The following is a 17,044-nucleotide window of genomic DNA, read 5'->3' as shown; positions in this document are numbered from 1 at the left end:
AAAATTCAAATGAAAGGATACAGTGAATGATTAGATGTGAAAATTTTAAAGAGTACTTTAAAATTTAAAGTTGGTGAATACGGGAAAGGTAGTGCCATTAATAGAAACAGGGAAATCAGAAAGAGGAGTTGATATGGGGAAGGAAGATATGAAATTCATTGTTAGCCATGTTGAGTTGAGATGCCAATAAAACAAAGGTGTGAAAATGTACACAAGCTGTTAAAATACTAAATTAACTGTAGTGACTGAGTCAAGGTTGGCTATGAGGATTTGAGAGCTGGTCATATCTTTAAAATCTGAAGCCAGGGATGAATGATATGTCCAATGGCAGAATGTCTATGGTGGGAGAAGGAAGCTGAGAAGTACTGGGAAATGCTGACATTTAGAAGTGAAGGAAGAGGAGGAGTTAAAAAAGAGACAGAAGTAGATATCAAGAAGATAAGAGCAGAATTGGCAGAGAACCCAGAAGCCGAAGGGAATGGCATGGGTTGGAGAGGGCAAGGACAACAGTGCCAAATGGTACAGAGAGAAAAGGAAAGATGAGGAATGAATGAAAGCTGTCGGATGTAGAGTTTAGGAAGTCTATAGTGACTTTTAAAAATTCGGCTTTAGTGATACTTTATTAAATATCCAGGGACATTTTTTTTTTAACAAATTGATTTGGTTAGAGAAGAAAATGTTAGACTCTCTAGTTCTAGGTTGATAGAGGCAGTAAAAGAGGAGGTCCCAGTCAACTTAATCAAATATGATGACTTTGATATGGGCTAGGTAGAGGGAAACCCTTACTCTTAAAGGATTAGAATGACTGGATGTGGCCTATGACCTTGAACAACCTTCATGCCCCTATGTTAAAGGTAATCCTGAGGGAATGGTAGCATTTGGGGAGCTTGCCTCACCCTCTGATCTCTGAAGGAGAGTTTAACATAGAGTTGAAGAAAAAGAGTGAATATTTCTTTTTCTAGTAGATCTGAAGAGTTTTTCCATCTTAAAAAACTGAAACTCTTTACCCATTAAACAACTCCACATTTCTTCTACCAACTATCAGCACAATTTTATTTCTGCTAATAGGGACTCTTACTATTAACCATCATTGTAGCACATCTCTTTAAATAAGAGCATTAGAACAATTGATGTTTGTCTTTAAAATGATCTAGTAATAAAGTGCATTTTTGTAATGTGCTTTCCTTTAGTGTGTTTTGTAATAATAAAGACATCAATTGATACTGCTTTATCTTTCTCTGACTATCTGACTGTTAATTATCTCCTATGCCTTCCTTCACATCTTTCTATATTAATAAATATGCACTTAAAAGATTTGAGAGTCCTTTTAAAATCTTTGAGGATTTGGAAGTTGCAACTGGGCTAAGGTATAGGTTTGTGTTTGGAAGTAAGAGACAAAAGGAAAATGTAAAGACATAATAAAAAAAGATAAATAAAGAAGCAAAGTGACTTGATATACGAAATAGGTATATAATAAAAAAATGGGAAGAGAGAGAAGAAAAGGAAGGGAAGAAGGGGTGGAGGGAGGGAGACACACACACACACACACACACACACACACACACACACACACACACAACTATTTCTAAGGTTTGGGAAAGTGAATTCAAGATTACATACCTGAGACGTAAAAATAGTTACATTTCTTGCTATGTCCTAATATACTTATAGATTTTATATATGCTCCAATAATCCTACCTGATAAAAACTCTGTGAAAGATTACTTCTTTTACTCATAAGATAAAGTCTCTTTTAATGAATGAAATCAATCATTTCCTTATACTTGCCCAAATAAGCATTCTCTCCACATCCCCTCCCGCAAACTAACACCATCCTCTGTGTTGGAAGGGCCACCTCCCTTACCTTAAACTGCATCATGTACCCTGGCTGTATAATCAGCTCTCTGGAGGAGAGCACATTGTGGGTCTTGTCTTTCTTTTTATTTGGCCAGTAGAGGTGGAAGGAGGGATTGCCACAGAATCCTGCTGTCCTTACTGCATTAGGGTAAAAACTCCAGTTTTCTTCATGGGAAGTGCCTTCTGTTAAGGAAAATTGGAAAGAATATAGCATGTTATTCTCTTGAGCTGACTGGCTTATTGTTGAATTACTTGAATATCTATACTCTGGCTTTCTGTTTACTCTTTAAGATTTATTCTTATTTTATTTAATTGCTATAAAGTATATATATCCAAGCTGAGAAATCAAATTTAGAAAAGATTATTAACTACTAGTACTATAACGATTACCCAACTTTTAAAATGCAATTGCTATTTTGTTCGCCAGTTTATTTTGTTCATTAGGTTCCACATATACATAATCGATGGGCACAGAAAATAGTGTGGTGAAGGCCTAGGGAAGGGACAGGAGTGGGGACGAGGGGGTCAATGGGAAAAAAAACAACAACAAAAAACAAAGGGGACATCTGTAATACTTTCAACAATAAAGATAAATTTTTAAAAATGTAATTGCTAGTCTGGGTAATTTTCACCATTGCAAAATGATTCTTGGTATACTTAAAAAAAATTCTTTATTGTTAAAAGTATTACATAAGTCTCCTTTTCCCCCATTGACCTCTTCCCAGCTGCCCCACCCCCCAGCACATGCCCTCACCCTCCTACTGTTTGTGTCCATTGGTTATGCTCATAGGTATGCATACAAGTCCTTTGTTGATCTCTTACTCTTTCACCCTTCCTCGTCCCCCCCGCCCTGCCTTCCCTCATAGGTTGAATGGTCTGTTCGATGATTCTATGACTCTGGTTCTATTTTTGTTCATCAGTTTATGTTGATCATTATATTCCACAAATGAGTGAGATCATGTGATATTTATCTTTCTCTGACTGGCTTATCTCACTTAGCATAATGTTCTCCAATTCCATCTATGCAGCTGCAAATGATAAGAATTCCTTCTTTTTTTTACAGCAGTGTAGTATTCCATTGTGTAGATGTACCATAGTTTTCTAATCCACTCATCTGCTGATGGGCACTTAGGCTGTTTCCAAATCTTAGCTATTGTAAATTGTGCTGCTATGAACAGAGGGGTGCATATATCCTTTCAGATAGGTGTCTCTGATTTCTTAGGATATATTCCTAGAAGTGGTATTACTGGGTCAAATGGCAGTTCCATTTTTAATTTTTTTGAGGAAACTCCATACTGTTCTCTACAGTGGCTGCACCAGTCTGCATTCCCACCAGCAAGGCAGGAGGGTTCCTTTTTCTCCACATCCTCGTCAGCACTTGTCCTTTGTTGATTTGTTGATGATAGCCATGCTGACAGGTATAAGTTGGTACCTCATTGTTGTTTTGATTTGCATCTCTCGGATAATTAGTGACTTTAAGCATGTTTTCATATGTCCTCTTTCAAAAAGTGTCTATTTAGGTCCTTTGCCCACTTTTTGAGATTCTTGGTATACCTTTAACACAATGTAATATATATCTCTGCAGTAAAGAAATTCCTAAAGAAACTAAAATTATTTTGGGGTATTGAAATTTCAAATTATATTTGGAGCTAGGCATTTCATCTTTAACAGGATTTATTAAATTCTCAATTGACATTTTAACAAGCCACCAGCCCTGAAGATTTATATACTATGGGGCAAAACAATAGGTAACATGTGTTGAGCACCAAATATATGCTAGGCACTATTCTAAATTTTCATGTAGTAATTCATCCCAAAACACAGACAAACAGCTCACAGGAAAGACTGTTCAATGTCTTGCTTCTTACCATCATCAAAAGTGTCGACCAGTTGACTGGGATTGATCTCTGCTCCACCAATCAAAATGTTGTCTAGTGCCCACTGAGCACGCTCCACCCCGGAGACCACAAGTCTGTTGCTGATCACAAAAGGCTGCCACCAGCGAAGCCGAGTTGTGTTGGTGAGGGCATCTTCTGGAAGGAGGATGTAGTCGTGTCTAACAGAAATGTATTTCTGATAATCCATCTCATGGAGCAAAGTCCAAGTAATTCCTATAACAACAAATAAATCAACATAGTAACATATCTGGGAAGACCCCCCACAAACCACTGGTGTACTGCAGTTATTACAAGCTTCTGAAAAAACAGAAAAACAAAAAAAACTTCAACCAGACAATGAGAATTTATTTCATTGACTTTAATGGAAATGCTTAGCACTTATAAATATTGTTGCAACATGAGGCTGATGATATGAAGGGAAGGGTATTTAGAAATACCTGGCCAAAGATAAAAACTCTAAACATTTTATATTTTCTGCCTTTAAAATTTTGTGCTAGATTCTTATATGTATTATTCCTCATGAATAGTGAGAAACATCCATGTTTTGCATGCTTCTAGATAAGAACTGCTTTTATTTTTTAAAAAAACAGCCATTATAATTCTATGCAATTTGTGGTTTATTGGACTGATATGAACATTCCCTCTTAACAACTGATATGACTGTAGATGGGATGTTTAAATTATTTAAGAAAACACCTTTTGAATACATACAGTACTTTAGGGCCATCTATTTTTATGCTAGTTATTAAGAATATCTACCTACTAAAGCTGATTCTCAAGACATCATGGCATTACTTCTGGTTTCAGCCACTTCCAAATAATAAAACAGAATTTGGCTAAAATAGTTTATGACACACTTACAAATTCAGACTATATTCTTTCACAATTAGTGATGTTTTTAGAATCTTGTAGATTCTCTTAGAATTTATTACACATATGTTCACACGAAAGCTTCTTAAAACACTTTAAAATGTTTTTAAAATTATCTTGTACTTGGAAAACTATATAAAAATTATTTTTAACTGTATAATTTATAATCTAGCTTCAGTTAAGCATAGAGATTTTTTTCTTTACTCATAAACTTTGGAGCTTATTTATTTAATATTTTATTTATTTTCCTTAATTGAAAAAAATTTTTAAATTACAGTTGACATTCAATATTCTATTAGTTTCAGGTTGTTAGACATTTACATAACTTATGAAGTGAACTCCCAACAAGTCTGGGCCCCATACAACTTTTTAATGTGATTTCTCTCTTGTTCCTTTATTTGGTAGGATTTTGCTAACACAGAAGTCACATGTATGGAATGTGTAACACAACTAAAATCGGTAACTTCCTCTTTGTAAGTTTCACTATTCTCTTTGCAAAGATTTTTCTGAGGGGCACTGGATGGAATTTGAGAATCTGCTCCACGGCATGGCTTTCACCCCTGAAACGTGCCTCCATCCGTAGAGTAGTCCAACAGCACGCCTTCCTTCCGGCAGACGGGCCGATGGCAGGAGGTCATGTTGTTCTCACTGCCGATGCGCCCCCAGTATTGCAGGAATCTGAATGCAAGCACACATTATCCATCAGAATAGTAAATTAGAACAAATACTCTACTCAAGTCCTGGATAACAACTTCTCCCACATGTGTTCCTTGCTTTGGGGCCAATGTGCTAAGTTGTGATGAAAATAAACTCAAAATGACTTACTTTGCCCCTCTGAGATCCAAATCTTGAGTAATAGCTTGTCTCACAGTGGATCCCCCAAAATAGAGTGCGGTGTCCTCGGCAAGAATCCCACACTCGGTACAAGTACTCCCACCTTCTAAGGACATCCATAAATCAGGCTTGATCTCTTCACTGTCAAAGCGTTCCTTCAGAAAAGTCTGGAAAAAAGTAAGTAGCATGTGGTTAAAAATAATTTCAGATAATAACTATGGAATAGTTAATTCAGAATTAGATCATGGACTTTAAAAATTAGAGCTGATGCTCGGCTGGTGTAGGCTCAGGGGTTGAGTGTCGACCTATGAACCAGGAGGTCACGGTTCGATTCTTGGTCAGGGAATGTGCCTCATATTCAGGCTCAATCCCCAGTGGGGTCATGGGGAAAGCAGCCAATTGGTGATTCTCTCTCATCATTGATGATTCTATCTCTCTCTCCCTCTCCCTTCCTCTCTGAAATCATTAAAAAAAAAATTAGAGCTAGTGTTAAATGGTTTTCTAAAGATATTAAAAAAAGGGTAGCTTCACATGTTCTTTTCAATCATATAGTGAAGATCATTTAAAATTAAATAATGTTTAATAATTAGAATTTAAAGTCTAGAGAGAATCTTAAAACAATTATAAGGTTGATCAGAGTAATACTCCTATTTGTAAAATGTTATTTAAGCATATACTCCCAAATTATGTTTATTTACATTGTTTATAAAAGTAGTATTATAATTTATTATGATATTATGAAACATGCAGAGTAGATAATTAAATACTAGGGTTCATTATGGCTACATTTTGTGTAAAATTATTTCATCTCCTCACATCATAGCAAGATCTTGATTATTTATTTTTCCCATAGTATATTCATTTTGTCCATAATACAGTTTGCATTGGGTTGAGGCACCCAATGTTTTCTAATGGTAGAAATATATCATGGAAATAATTTGTTAGAATTATTATTGCAGCAATTATACAGAAAAACTATATACTTTTTTTCCACCTTTTTAAGAGAGTTATCTAGTTGCTATCTTATTGTGTCGTTGAAGTGATTTAAATAGATCCTCTTCAGATTTATAACATGATCATCTCTATTGTTAAAGGTGTGTAGTCATATGTGAACCTTACCTCGCTGATGTTAGCAAATCAATGCAATTTTAAAAATGGAGGTTTACATGTAAGGACACTAGTCTGAAGTCATGTATTGTTAACCATGGAAACCCTCATTAGAAAGATTTGAATAAGAATGCATAATATAGATTTGCACAATTTCTAATCCATCTGAAGAATGCTAATGAAATTTGAATGTCATGAAAGAAACTAGATTTTTTTTTTAGTGTATTCATTTCTTGTGACTATGTTTCTTATGTTATAATACAGTATTTATGTACTTTACTCCATACAGTCTGATGTATGGGTAAATTGTACTAGACCTTGATCTAAGAAACCTATGACATTTTTTAGTTTCTATCCAAAGGATTTATTTCCTGGGGGCCCCCAAAGAACATTGTATAAATTATTAGTCTCACATGTAAGTGGGTTCTTTTTTTTAAAATATATTTTATTGATTTTTTACACAGAGGAAGGGAGAGGGATAGAGAGTTAGAAACATTGATCAGCTGCCTTCTGCATACTCCCTACTAGGGATGTGCCTGCAACCAAGGTACATGCCCTTGACCGGAATTGAACCTGGGACCCTTGAGTCCACAGGCTGATGCTCTATCCACTGAGCCAAACCGGTTAGGGCCATAAGTGGGTTCTTAAGTCAGGGCCTATAATTCGAGTCCATGTTCCATCAGGGACTTTGACATTACCTTCAGAGTGTGAGTCAAGTAGCAGTTGGGCCCAGAGAATCCTGGATCACAGATGCACTGTTCCTTTAAGCAATCTCCATGGCCCCTGCAGTTGTCCAAGCATCCAGGGCCCAGGTAGAAATTATCGATTGCCCACTGCATATCTGAGTACTTTTGATAGAACCTAAACCTTACTGGACTGTTAGCAACACAAAAGCAGAGGAGTGAGAAACAAACGTTAACTTTATTCAGGTTCATTTTCCTGCGTGTGCATTTAGTGTGCAGAGAAAAAACATTTAAGACACTCTGAGAGTATGAAATGGATTAATAAAAAATGTTTTCTGACTGTCATTATATTTTCCTTTCTAGTCATGGAACTTTAAAGCTAGTTTCATTTACATTTTATAACAGATGAGCAAACTTGTAAAACACAATGAAAACACAGCAAAATCCCTATTTCAAGCAATAGGAGCATTTTAAAACACAAAATTATTTAAAACATTGCATATGAACTTGAGTCCAGTGATTGCATCACAATTTAGATTCATTAACTGTATTTCTGAAATTGTGCAGAAGGTGAGCAAATCCTTGGACAGAGCCTTGTCAGCATGCACATAGTCCTCAGGTGATTGGAAACAGAAACTTCTGAATTCCCCAAAGATAATAATATTCTCAGAGTAACTATGCTAATTAGAAAACAAATTTGAAAGGGTTATATTAAAGGACATTTTCCTGAGATTTTAATTTCATCCTTGTTCTTCTCTGCCTTCTGGGAAAAATACAAACCTCATAATTAACCTTCTATTAAAATACTCCACACCATGTTGGTGTCAAGAGTCCAAAGTGCAGGAGGCAACTTTTTGGGGTGATATAGACATTCTACCTTGGTTCATGTGGTGGTTACATGGGTTACACAATGGTAAGAGCTCACTGCACTAAACAATTAAGATATGTGCATTTTACTGAATGTAAGTTGTATTTCATTATAAAAAAGAAAAGAAAGAACAGGAGGGGGAACATGAGGAAGGATGTGTGGTGGCTTCCCAGCATGCATTTTACCCCAGATGAGTCAGATGAGATAATCTTCGTAATATAATTGCCTTAACTATTGACTGGGTCAGGAAAGGGCATTCTTGAGTTAATTTGTACCAATGGGATGCAAGGAGATGCTTGCTCTGGCTCTCTTTGAAAGAAAACAACTCTCTTTCTCTCCCATTGAACACAGGTAAGAATGCATTCTGCTCCAGTTTTCTGAAAGCCGTCTATGCTCAGGGGAACCAGCCTGAAGGCTGAGTGTGGCCAATGTGTGGACAGTGGAACAAAGTGTAAGAGTTAAGAGTAAGAGTAAGAAATAACAATGTCCTTGAACACTGTTACTGTGAATCAACTAATCCTAGCATCCATTTATCTTTGGATTATTTTCATTATAGACATAATATATTTCTTTTTTTAACTGAGCCCATTTGAATTGGCTCTTCTGTTACCAGCAGCAGAGAGTATCCTGATTTGGCTTCCTATTATGTTAATTGACCAAGCCCTTTAGATTTGTTACTGAAAACTGTGAATGCTTATGTAGTAAATGATATCTATAAACAATGGAAAAGCTATGTGTAAGCACCTTATGCAAAAGACTCTATGTATTCTGGTCATATATCATAACTGTTTTATGAGAAAGTTTTTCATTTAGCCACGCGCTATGATTCATATGATGGAGGTTCACCTATCATTTTCTTTAATGTATCTTTTTTCCCTAATTTTACAGTTGAAGAGAAATCTTTTGGAATTGCCTTAAATTAACTTATCCACAGACTTTTCAGAGGACAGTTTAATCATCTTGGCTCATGACTGATCCAGACTAATTACTTTTCACTGCGGGTACAGAATATAATGCTTTGATAAGAGAAAAATGAAACCTACAAACCATACTTGTACAAATAGTATGAAGAGTTAGGATTTGTACAAACAGCATAATGAGTTAGGATTCTGCTCCTGGCTTTGTCTATCATGGATTGACAAGGCCGTAATGAGGAAAGCGTATGATGTGTGGCGGACCACAGTCTACAGGTCTGTAAGGTAACATAGACCTTCTTAACTGGCTTCCAGGCCATCACTATTGCTCTGTCCCCATTTGCAGACACTGAGGTATGGAACATGAAAGGGCCTGCCAAGGTCCATCTTGACAAGTCTGAGAATTACAATTTGAGGTCTCCTTGACGTAGCCATTCATGAAGTCACCAATTTAGAGAGCCTTTAGAGTTAGGGAGGAAGACAGCATCTTACTCACAATCACACAGACTCTCAGGCTCAACTAGGGTCCCTAATCTACTCCTGGATGGCTGGAATCAGGCTTTATTTTAATTTTCTACTTACTTTCCCACTAAGCTTTCAGGGAGGGGGTAGGTGATCCTCTTCCATCCTTTTGTTGGAAAGAATACAGATGGCTGCGAAACACTTCCAGAGCATTTGGGGTCCGCAGGTAAGCACTGAGGGACCACATAATTCCAGCTCACTCCAAAGTCAGTAGAATACTGCACATGAATTTGATTTTGAGCAACTTTTTCAGATACTTTACATCCAACAGAGATCTAATACACAGAAAAGCAAGCTTGTTAATGTATTAAACCCATATTACATGTTTCTACTCTAAGGACTTGGCACAAAGAAGTTGCTGATCATTTGATAGACACTGCACCACATCTATCCTGTATTTTCAGGTTCAGTCCTTGTTCTGCTGATGCGTGGGAAAGTTGACATGGTTGCTCCAGGTGACAAGTTATAGAAAGTGCCAAATATGTTGGACAGGGAGTTTGGAAAGAAGCTGAAACCTGTGCTTTTGCCATGGTTGGCTAATTGCCTGGCGATGCCTGGGCCCTCTTACAAATTGTTGTTTCTTGTGCTAATGGTCTGGCGCTTCTCTTTGGCAGAATGCTGACCTAGAAGGATTGTTAACAGCTTTACCAAGTTTACTATTTTGTCTTACAATTTATGACTCTCAATAAATCACTTTCCACTACAAGTAAGACATAATGAAGTGATGACAGAAGGTACTTTGATGGAGGTAGCCATAATGTGGCATTTGTTGCTAATAATGTGGCATTTGTTGCTAATAATGTGGCATTTGTTGCAGCTTAGGTAGACAGAATAAATTGGTTGACATAAAATCTTGGGCCAAAATTGATGTTATTAATGCAATTCATGCCTTTGTTTCCCATAGTTTTCTTTCTCTAGAAACATTAACATGCTCTTGCAAAAAAAGTAGATATAACCATACTAACTTTAATCTTTTTGTAAAGGAAAAGATTGCTAGTTGGAATCAGTATCCTACATACTTATCAATATTTGCTCTATTAGTATTTAACCCTGAGCAGAAGCACATTTACTCTTATGAAAGGTTCATCCTGAAATAGTTCAGAAGTAAAATACACTAGGTCATTAAGTTATATATAGTTGCATTGTATACCTTAATATTAAATTTTATATTTCAAAGTATATATTAAGTCAATGAAATAAATAATCTTTGTCTCTACAGTTGCTTTTTCATTTTTATATTGCTGGCATATGGCTACTTGTGTAATCAAGACCATAACATTTTCACCTTGAATTGCATGATCCAGTTGTCAGTGGGAGTCAAGTCGTGAGTCACTGCGTACACTTCTCTCCCATCATGACTGCCACAAATCATGACACCATCAGGGGAGTCACAGAATCTTTCTACTGTACAATCATCATGGAATAGCCAATGCTCACTCACTTAAAAAAAAAGATGAAAATTTTATGACAAAAATACTTGAGGCAAATTTTCATTGTGCTACTCCTACTGGAATAAAGTGAAAGGCAAGACCTTGGACACTCTCTGAAACATGAATCACAAATGCATCTCACATGTAGCAAAACTAAACATTTGTCTCTTGATATTAAAACAAGTGACCAGGAAATGTTGGCTTTCTACCCAAAGTTAGAAAACAGAAACAGAAATGAAAATTTTCTAAGAAAATAAGATATCCTATTAACAAAATTATAGAATGTTATTTAATAAAAACATACTTGATGGCTTGAATGAAAGAAAATATTTAGTTATAATGTAAAGTAGGAAGATTGAGGGGAAAAAAGTGTGATACCCTTTCTCTGTTTCTATACCTTTTGGGAATCTGTAAAAGGTTTCATAGTCTACTCTTTTGAAAAGACCCAAATCCAAATTGCATTTCCACTGGATTTTTATTCAGCATTATGAAAACTGTACCTGCAGTTTTATCCTCCATAAACATGTCAAAAGCAATTCTCCCGACAGGGCCAGCATCTGCTGGGGAGCGTTCGTGCTGGGGCACTGGGGCGCTGCTGAAGGTGTCCAGCATGACTGTCCTCTGGTCAGCAGAGCCTGAGATGAGGACATTATCAATGGCCCAGTCGTTCTGATCCAGGCCATCGTGTCTCGGCTGCCACCAGCGGAAGCGAGTAGCAATCTCTTTAGCATCAGGAGGGAGAAGGATATTCACGAATCTGTAAGAAAATGATGGTGGGGGTGGGGGGAGTCTTGTCAAAGGTCTCACATAAGTAAAAGTAATTTACAACCGTGTCACATAGTGAGTGAGGACACTGACTAAAATAATTTTTAAAAACCACGATGAACTGACTTGATCTTATGAAGTCCCTCCAGTCACTAAATTAGGGAAACAGAATGCGAACAATTCAAGTATCCCAGAACTACCAACTTACTGGACTGCCCCTGGGCTGCTTGAGAAGGACTCCACAATTTTCTGCTTGTCTGGGATCTGCAGACCTAGAGTATATGCACTTGGGTAGACATAAGTCAGTTGACTTTTTTTTTTTTTAAATATATTTTATTGATTTTTTACAGAGAGGAAGGGAGAGGGATAGAGAGCCAGAAACATCGATGAGAGAGAAACATCGATCAGCTGCCTTCTGCACGCCCCCCCTGGGGATGTGCCTGCAACCAAGGTACATGCCCCCGACCGGAATTGAACCTGGGACCCTTGAGTCCGCGGGCCGACACTATATCCACTGAGCCAAACCGGTTCTGGCAGTTCACTTTTTTTTTTTAATGTCACCTTGGAGCTAATTTCATCTGTTTCCTTCTCCTGGCTCCTTGATTTCATTCTATTCCCAACGAATACCAGCAATTTGCTCAAAATATGCACACTAGATTGTGGCAGGACGTTTGGACTCTCAGCCTGACAGTACCAGGCTATAAGTAATTACTTTACCAGTTGCCTGTGGTTTGACATTGACTTTGTCTTTATGTGTTGTACTAAGAACTGCTGAGTGAGAACCACGGGCTAATGAGCCCAGCATGCCACCCGACTCAGCCCCAAGGACAGACATGGAAGAACATGGCTCCACCCTCCAACATGAACCTTCACCAGCGAGAAATCAGTTCTGAAATACCCCTTAGTCACAATTATGCATTTAAACCCCAGGGATATGTGAAACCCTTTAAATCTTATATTCACAACTCATAAAGTCTGTTGAGGAAAAAAATTTCCTGAGGTTTATTCTCTGCATAAAATCTCACTTTTAATCCATGCTAACTTACCTCCCTTCACTCTTAATATTAGTGTTCTAGGACAGGGCCAGGGCTATTCAGGGTTTTTAAATAAGGAGTTTAAAACTAGACTCTAGGAGTCTTAAGGATATTTACATTTTATTGTGTTTATTTTCTAGCCCCCAATTCTCTAAAATGGAATGAACCTATATAAATAAGTATTTTTTCTGTTTTCATTTTCCCAAAATGCTGTTGAACTTAATTATCGCAGTCTCACGTATATATGGTTTTTTTTTGTACTGGGTCTATTCATTATTGGTACTGTACTTTATCTTATTCTGGGATTTGAAAACTATTTGGTCTTAAAATCCCAAACAAGCTGTTTATCCATCTCAAAAACCTCACCTTCATGTCGGTTGGTTTCAGAGGCATCCTCTACTGATGGGTAACGTCAAGGTCCCCATAAGTCCCTGTGATTGATTACTGGCAGGGCTCACCAAGAATCTTTGCTAATCATACTTGTTATTAGAGATAAAAGAAAATACAAACCCAGGTTTGCTGTACTGGTCATAGAAAATTTCCATTAGCAGGTTCCAAGTGATGCCTCCATTGACAGAATATTCCAAGAGGACCCCTTGGTTTCGGTTGTTTGGTGGAATCAGGCATCCATACATGAAGTAAAATTGGATAAACTCGGCATTGGTGAGGTTTAGATCCACGGTGACTAACAGTCGACTGCAACCCTAAGGAAAAGCAGAATGGAACAGACAGCGATAAGGAATTGTGATGGCATGTTATTGGTTTTCTCTGGCTTCCATCCCTTTTGTTTTTCTTTTATAATACAAGTCACATAGTATTATAATACCCATTTTATTCATCTCTCCTAGCTCCTGGCATGGCTTCTAGCACACAATAGGTACTCAGAAAATATTTGCTAAACTTTGAAGTTTCTGTATTAGAACTTACAAAGGGCAATGTATCTAAGAAGATTCTCTTCTATTTTCTTATAAGCGTGATGAGAGTTGGAATTAAAGTAACTGTTCTATGTTTTTTATTAAACATTTCCCAGTTATTCATAGGCATTTATTATAATTGAGATAATAGTTGTAGTGCTTTTTATTTAAACTTTTATAGCTGATTTGAATGTCACCAATATTAATTCATTAATATAGATAGGTAGAGATTTCTTGGTTGAACATACGAGGCCCCTTAGAGTTCCACCTAAGCTAGGAAGAGTATTGTGAATACACACTGCATTCCTAGTCAGTGTGGTTGGTTAAAAAAATCCTATATGCTGTATGTCCTCTTGTTACTCTTGGGCCTAAACACTGAATATAGATAATGTACTTCATTGGCACAAATGCAAACTCAAAGGTAGGGCATGATAGGGAAATAAAGAACTGAGAGTAAATTTATAATTTTTTTTTAAAAAAAGAGAGTAGAATAGGGGAAGGAAAGGAGAGAGAGAGAGAGAGAGAGAAATATCAATGTGAGAGGGACATATCAATCGATTGCCTCCCTCACAGGCTCTGCACGGGCACAGGGATCAAACCTGCAACCCAGGTATGTGTCCGTGCTTGGGAATCGAATCTGTGACTCTTTGGTGTATGAGCAGATACTCTAACCAGTCAGGGCTGAATTTTAATAAAAAATTCAATTGCCTGTGAGGGGTATTTAATTATGGTATTGGAGAAATACTATATTAAAAAATATTTTTATTGAGAGGAATACAGAGATAGGAACATCTCAATCAGTTGCCTTTTGCACCCTCCCTTCAGCTGGGGATTGAGCCCAGCTGGGCGAGAAATACTATTTTTAAACAAGTCATCTTTGGCAGCAATGTAGGATGAGTATAAATTTCTGAAAGAAATTTTCCAATATTGCTGCTGTCATTCAGAAAATAATTTGCTATAAATACAAGTATCTAGTAATTACTGACAATTATTCTTTCTTGGATAATTTACATAAAGGATTAATAATTATTAACAAATTCAGGAAACATTGAAGCTCATTTTCTAGATTTTGGCTCCTTAATTCCAAAATCTGTTGCAAGCGCAAGAGTTTTCAGTTAGAGCATCATCAAGATGGAAGACCCTCACACATTGTGCCAGCACACTCTCCCAGGATAGAAATTCTAAACATATGTACTTAAATATGCCTCATGCTGGCACCGCCCTGCATAATTAAATTGTCTCAGCTGATTTGTGATAGGAAAATGTTGGAAATAATTAGTGTATCCTGGTATGTATAAAGTTGCAAGTTCAGATCTGGGCTGTGGATTTTGAATGCATAACTCTGCATCTTGATCTGCCAATTAAACCTGAAAGGAGATGCCACCATTTGGGGGAATCTCAGAGGATGCAGAAATGATTACCCAGTAGCCAACCACTCACCCCGCTGAAATGAAGAGCCATTCCTGAAGCCACAGCCCCACACACGGTGCTTAATTTCCCTCCATTCACAGTAAGCCAGTTCTGGTTGGATGGAGCTCGATTGAAGTTGTCTTTGAGTTGAGTTGGAAGGGAGGTCTCAGGCTCATCACAGTACAGGCCACCCCACTGCTCATCACAGCTGGGTGCAGAGAAAGAGACAGGAAAAGTCAACATCAAACATAGCCCTGCACAAGTATGTGCTCAAATTAGTGGAGCCGCACCTTTTTCCCATCCATGATGATGAAAGGTTACTCATCTTCACAGAGCTTGCCAGAACTCACCTCCTCTCCATAAGAGTGCTTTAAGTTAAAAATAAGCTGTGGATTAAATGCCTCTAGGCTTTCGTAAAGTAATGGCATGGATTTATAGGTGGAGAGAAAGAAGCAACTTCAAAAAATTTACTAAAGCCCTGTCTCTATGTGACACAGTTCTGGATGGCTGATGAACAGCTGCAGATGCCAAACCAAACTGGTAGGCCCTAACAATTTACAGAACTGGTCTTTTTAACAGAGCCTTTGGGCCAATTGGGAATCCAAGAAGCCATGTTTCTAACAACAGAAGGTACTTTGAACAGCATCTGACCTTTTTGACCAAAGGACAGACTTCTTTGTTCCATGTGGGAGGAAATATGAATTCAGAACTGGGAGGCTCAGGAGTCTCAGAGATGATTCTGGATATGGGCCAGATCATTAAACAAAAGAAAGATTTCCCAGGTATGTGGAGATTAGTGGAGAAGGCACTATGAATTCTCTCTTAGCATCTTCAATTTATCAAACAGTATAATCTTTGAAAATAAAGCACAGAGGCCTGTAGTACACAACACACACACACACACACACACACACACACACACACACACACACACACACACACCCCTACCTCGTTTAGATCCTTCCAAAGATGCCAAGGATCTCTAAGAACAAAATAACAGGCCTCTCCATCAAATATATACCTGGTAAATTGATCAGGTATTTGTGTACTTTCTTTAGCAAACAGCATGGGAAGACCAATTAAACCACAGTAATGTATATCCTTACATATATTCAGACCTAAGTGAGGAAAATACTTAATGATGTATTACTTTCGGTCAGAACATATGAAACTCCTGCTCTTCTTTAAATGTCTATTTCAAGGTGCTGGTGTATCACAGAAACACAGAAGGAAATAAAATCAGTCAATTATAATTCAGCTTTCTCCTGACAAGATAGCTATTGTTCAGTTCCTCATCTCCAAGCAAGAATGAAGATACAGTTGCCATAAACTCTGCAGTTAGCTCAGCATCAGATTTTAGGACAAATGAATAACCTAAGGTAGCTTGGGAATGACTAATAAACGAGTTTCAGAAAAATCTCCTGGCTGGAATGTGAGTCAGGAACTTTCTACACAAGGAAGAGAACACATCTACTTACACACAGCTTCCTTGGATGCACCTCCCATGGCCACTGCACATGTCTATGCAGCCATCCCCGATATAGACATTATCTATCGCCCATGTCTGCTGCTTGTCAAAAGGAGCTGGTTGATGCCAACGGAAACGAGTGGCTTGGGACCTTTGAAGAAAGAGAGAATTATAACGAAGGGTGTGGTGAAAAAGGCGTGTTCTGGTGTGTTTGAACAGGTGCACGGAGGAGGGTAACACAAATGCCTGGGTATCCCCACTTGTGTTCTGAAAAGAGCACTCGTCATTGCAGTGTTCTATGCAAAAGTGATTAACAAAACCAAACCAAACTGAACTGCAAAAGCTTGAGAATATATTTTGGGCCAATGATCTTTATAAGCCTTGTAAAAACAGAAACTAAAACTAATCCTAAAACCAACAGTTTCAAGGGAATGGTGAGCCCTGAATTTTGCGTGGGGGCTACTGTGGAGT

The 17,044-nt window shown here is 37.6% G+C and overlaps 1 protein-coding gene across 2 annotated transcripts in view; it reads right to left on the bottom strand.

The window, feature by feature from the left end:
- RELN (reelin) overlaps positions 1-17,044 on the bottom strand; it is a 439,320-nt gene that overhangs the window by 20,010 nt on the left and 402,266 nt on the right. For both annotated transcript variants that reach the window (XM_036327598.1, XM_036327599.1), the window contains exons 47-57: positions 16,584-16,724; positions 15,136-15,313; positions 13,292-13,485; positions 11,483-11,739; positions 10,838-10,992; positions 9,613-9,827; positions 7,264-7,441; positions 5,450-5,625; positions 5,196-5,302; positions 3,725-3,967; positions 1,864-2,039 (exon numbers count right to left, since the gene is read on the bottom strand). In XM_036327598.1, coding sequence (XP_036183491.1) covers positions 1,864-2,039; positions 3,725-3,967; positions 5,196-5,302; positions 5,450-5,625; positions 7,264-7,441; positions 9,613-9,827; positions 10,838-10,992; positions 11,483-11,739; positions 13,292-13,485; positions 15,136-15,313; positions 16,584-16,724 — 2,020 coding nt within the window. The remainder of the gene's footprint in view (positions 1-1,863; positions 2,040-3,724; positions 3,968-5,195; positions 5,303-5,449; positions 5,626-7,263; positions 7,442-9,612; positions 9,828-10,837; positions 10,993-11,482; positions 11,740-13,291; positions 13,486-15,135; positions 15,314-16,583; positions 16,725-17,044) is intronic.

Source organism: Myotis myotis, unplaced genomic scaffold, assembly GCF_014108235.1.
Source record: "Myotis myotis isolate mMyoMyo1 unplaced genomic scaffold, mMyoMyo1.p scaffold_m19_p_11, whole genome shotgun sequence".
Lineage (NCBI taxonomy): Eukaryota > Metazoa > Chordata > Mammalia > Chiroptera > Vespertilionidae > Myotis > Myotis myotis.
The sequence above is the reverse complement of the archived record's forward strand: the minus strand, read 5'-3'. Positions and strand labels throughout refer to the sequence as shown.